This window comes from Sesamum indicum, linkage group LG1 (assembly GCF_026168435.1).
Source record: "Sesamum indicum cultivar Baizhima isolate 11 linkage group LG1, ASM2616843v1, whole genome shotgun sequence".
Lineage (NCBI taxonomy): Eukaryota > Viridiplantae > Streptophyta > Magnoliopsida > Lamiales > Pedaliaceae > Sesamum > Sesamum indicum.
Genome location: NC_142657.1, coordinates 16,995,221 through 16,997,808, shown reverse-complemented (window position 1 = coordinate 16,997,808; position 2,588 = coordinate 16,995,221). Strand labels below are relative to the sequence as shown.

General features: G+C 43.0%; 1 protein-coding gene across 1 annotated transcript; it reads right to left on the bottom strand.

Moving 5' to 3' along the window:
• On the bottom strand, positions 1-2,588 carry LOC105165181 (Protein kinase superfamily protein). Its single transcript, XM_011084106.3, has one exon. The coding sequence runs from the start codon at positions 2,370-2,372 to the stop codon at positions 189-191; it is 2,184 nt and encodes a 727-aa protein (XP_011082408.2). The 5' UTR covers positions 2,373-2,588; the 3' UTR covers positions 1-188.

Below are 2,588 nucleotides of genomic sequence, written 5' to 3'. Positions count from 1 at the left end.
TTGACTGAACATGATCTGGAAATGATTTTGATTCCAATGTATTTACCCCAATTAGAAAACAACAAAAAGCAGTAAGAATCAGTGTAAATACATCAAGCCACATAAAAGTTATACACAACAGTTAGGAAGCGATTCGTTGGATCAAATCCATATTCTCTTCTTGATCGGATTGCTACAGAATGAAGATGTTAATCTCCGCTGCTCTTTTGTTTTCTCCTTGATCGGCTGAAAAGCTTTGACGGAGGAGAAGGCGAGAACTCAAACGGGAGCTGTGGGAGCTCCATTTCGCCTTTCAATATCTTGACGATGTCCCCAATATCCGGTCTCAGCTCGGGCATTTTCTGCAGGCAAGCAAGTGCCAAATTAATGCACAGGCTCGCCTGTTCTTTATTGTACTCGTCTTTAAGACGTTCATCGACGAGTTCTAGTATGTTTCCTGTGTGAGCTAAGCTCCGAGACCAGCTTATTAAGTTTGCTTTCTCGAGCTTCATTGGCGAGGAAAGAACGTGAAGTGGTCGTCTCCCGGAGACAATAACGAGAACCAGAACACCGAAGCTGTAAATATCAGCTTTCTCCATTAAGTAACCGTACCCACCGTACTCTGGTGCAATGTAGCAAAGCGTTCCCCTCATGCTAGTTGTGCTGCTCAACTCCCGACTAAAAAGATCCCCGCTCCACATATCGCTCCCCATTGAATGATTCTTCTTCCTCCAACCTTTTCTAAAACTAAACTCCATGTTCTGATCCTCGGTGTCATGGTTCTCATGGCTGAACTTTCTCCTTTTCCTGAACTCAAAGCATATCCCCAAACCAAAATGCGGTACTTTGAACCGTTCTTTGTTCCACACTTTGAGCCTATATCCCTTATTATTTCTCTTCTTGCTAAGTTCATCCAAGTGCTCCTCTTTCCACCACTCTTGCATCTTCCGATGCTTCTTAGCACAAACTTTCCACCTTTTTGAATGCTCCTTTTCAGTACCACCATTAAGACACTCAAAACCAGGATCTTGCACTGGATTCTCATTCACTTCCTCACATTTGTCCAACTGTACAGAGCTATCCAAGCCCGTTTTCCCAGGGGCTGCCCCCTTCTCTTCGTCCCAATCGGGATCAGCCGACGGGCAAATTTGACTCCCAATCCACTCCATCACATAATCTTTACTACACAGTTCACCACTCCCATCTTGTCTCCACCACCAGTCTTTTCCCCATTGTTTGGCACCTGAATTGTTGCTATTACTATCATCACCAACAACAGGTGCATTATTCAAATTCAACTCCTTGCTATGATCAATGCTACTCAACTCATCATCATAAGGCACAAACTTGTTCCAATCCACCCCACTATTTTCATTGGCTAACAACTCCTTCCCCTTCAAAGTGCTACCCGGATTCTCAGAGTTAAAGTTCAAAGAGCTGATAGATAATCCCATCACATTATGGTAAACTCTACAACTGTTCTTGGAAGAAGAAGAGGCCTGCAAAGCCAAAGCAAAATCTACCTCATCATTCTCATGACTCTCCACAGGAGTCCCTATTGCGGGAGTCTCATTCTCTCCACCTCCTCCTCCACCGGCATTTGAATTCCCTCCAATCTCCTGACTCTTCCACAGCTCCTGGCTCTTCCCCAACTCCTGGCTAAACAAATCAACCCCATATTCACCCTCAAGCTTCAATCTAGACAACCCGAAATCCGAAAGCTTGGCCCTGAACTCAGAATCAAGCAACACGTTGCTTGGCTTCACATCACCATGAATCACAGGTGGATCACATTCAAGGTGCAAGAAAGCCAATGCCCTTGCAACATCAAGAATCACACTGAACCTCCTATTCCAACTCAAGCTCAAACTACTACAACACCCATTGTTTGATTCAAAAAGCAAAGACTCCTGCAAGCTTCTGTTAGGCATATACTCATACACCACAATTCTTCTCCCTCTCTCCACACAAAAACCCAACAAAGAAACAACAAGAGGGCAAGATTTTAGCCCACCAAGAATCTTCAACTCATTCTGAAACTCCTGTTCACACTGAAACGAATTTGAGTCAAGAAGCTTCACAGCTACCAACTTCCCATCCTTCAAAATACCTCTGAAAACAGTGCCAGAACCCCCTTTTCCTATGGAATTGGAGGGGCTGAAATTGTGGGTGGCATTCTTGAGTTCCCTGTAGCTAAACTTCTGGAGCTTGTTCAAAGGTGACGTAGCATCAAATGGGCTGGTTCTTGACCTGTGAACCAAAGAGTACCAGAGATAGTAAATAAAATACAGAATGGCAGAGAGAATAATGAGTGAAGCGGAGATTGTGATTGCAAGAAACACTATGCTCGTTTTAGGCCTTGGATTTGGTGGGAATGGCTGTCTTGAAACCATTTTTTCCTTGTGGGTTTTTTTGGGTTGAAATGGTGAAGAAAAAAGGTGGTGAAATGTTGGTTCTTTTATTTGGGGGAGTTTGCTTTGAAGTTGGATAACCACATAGTATTAATCAAATCATATATTGTTAAATTTGTCTGAAATGGGGTATTGCAATTTGTGTGAGTAATATTAGAGTTGTGGAGATTAGTGTTCATAGTTTAGTTAAATTTTAAT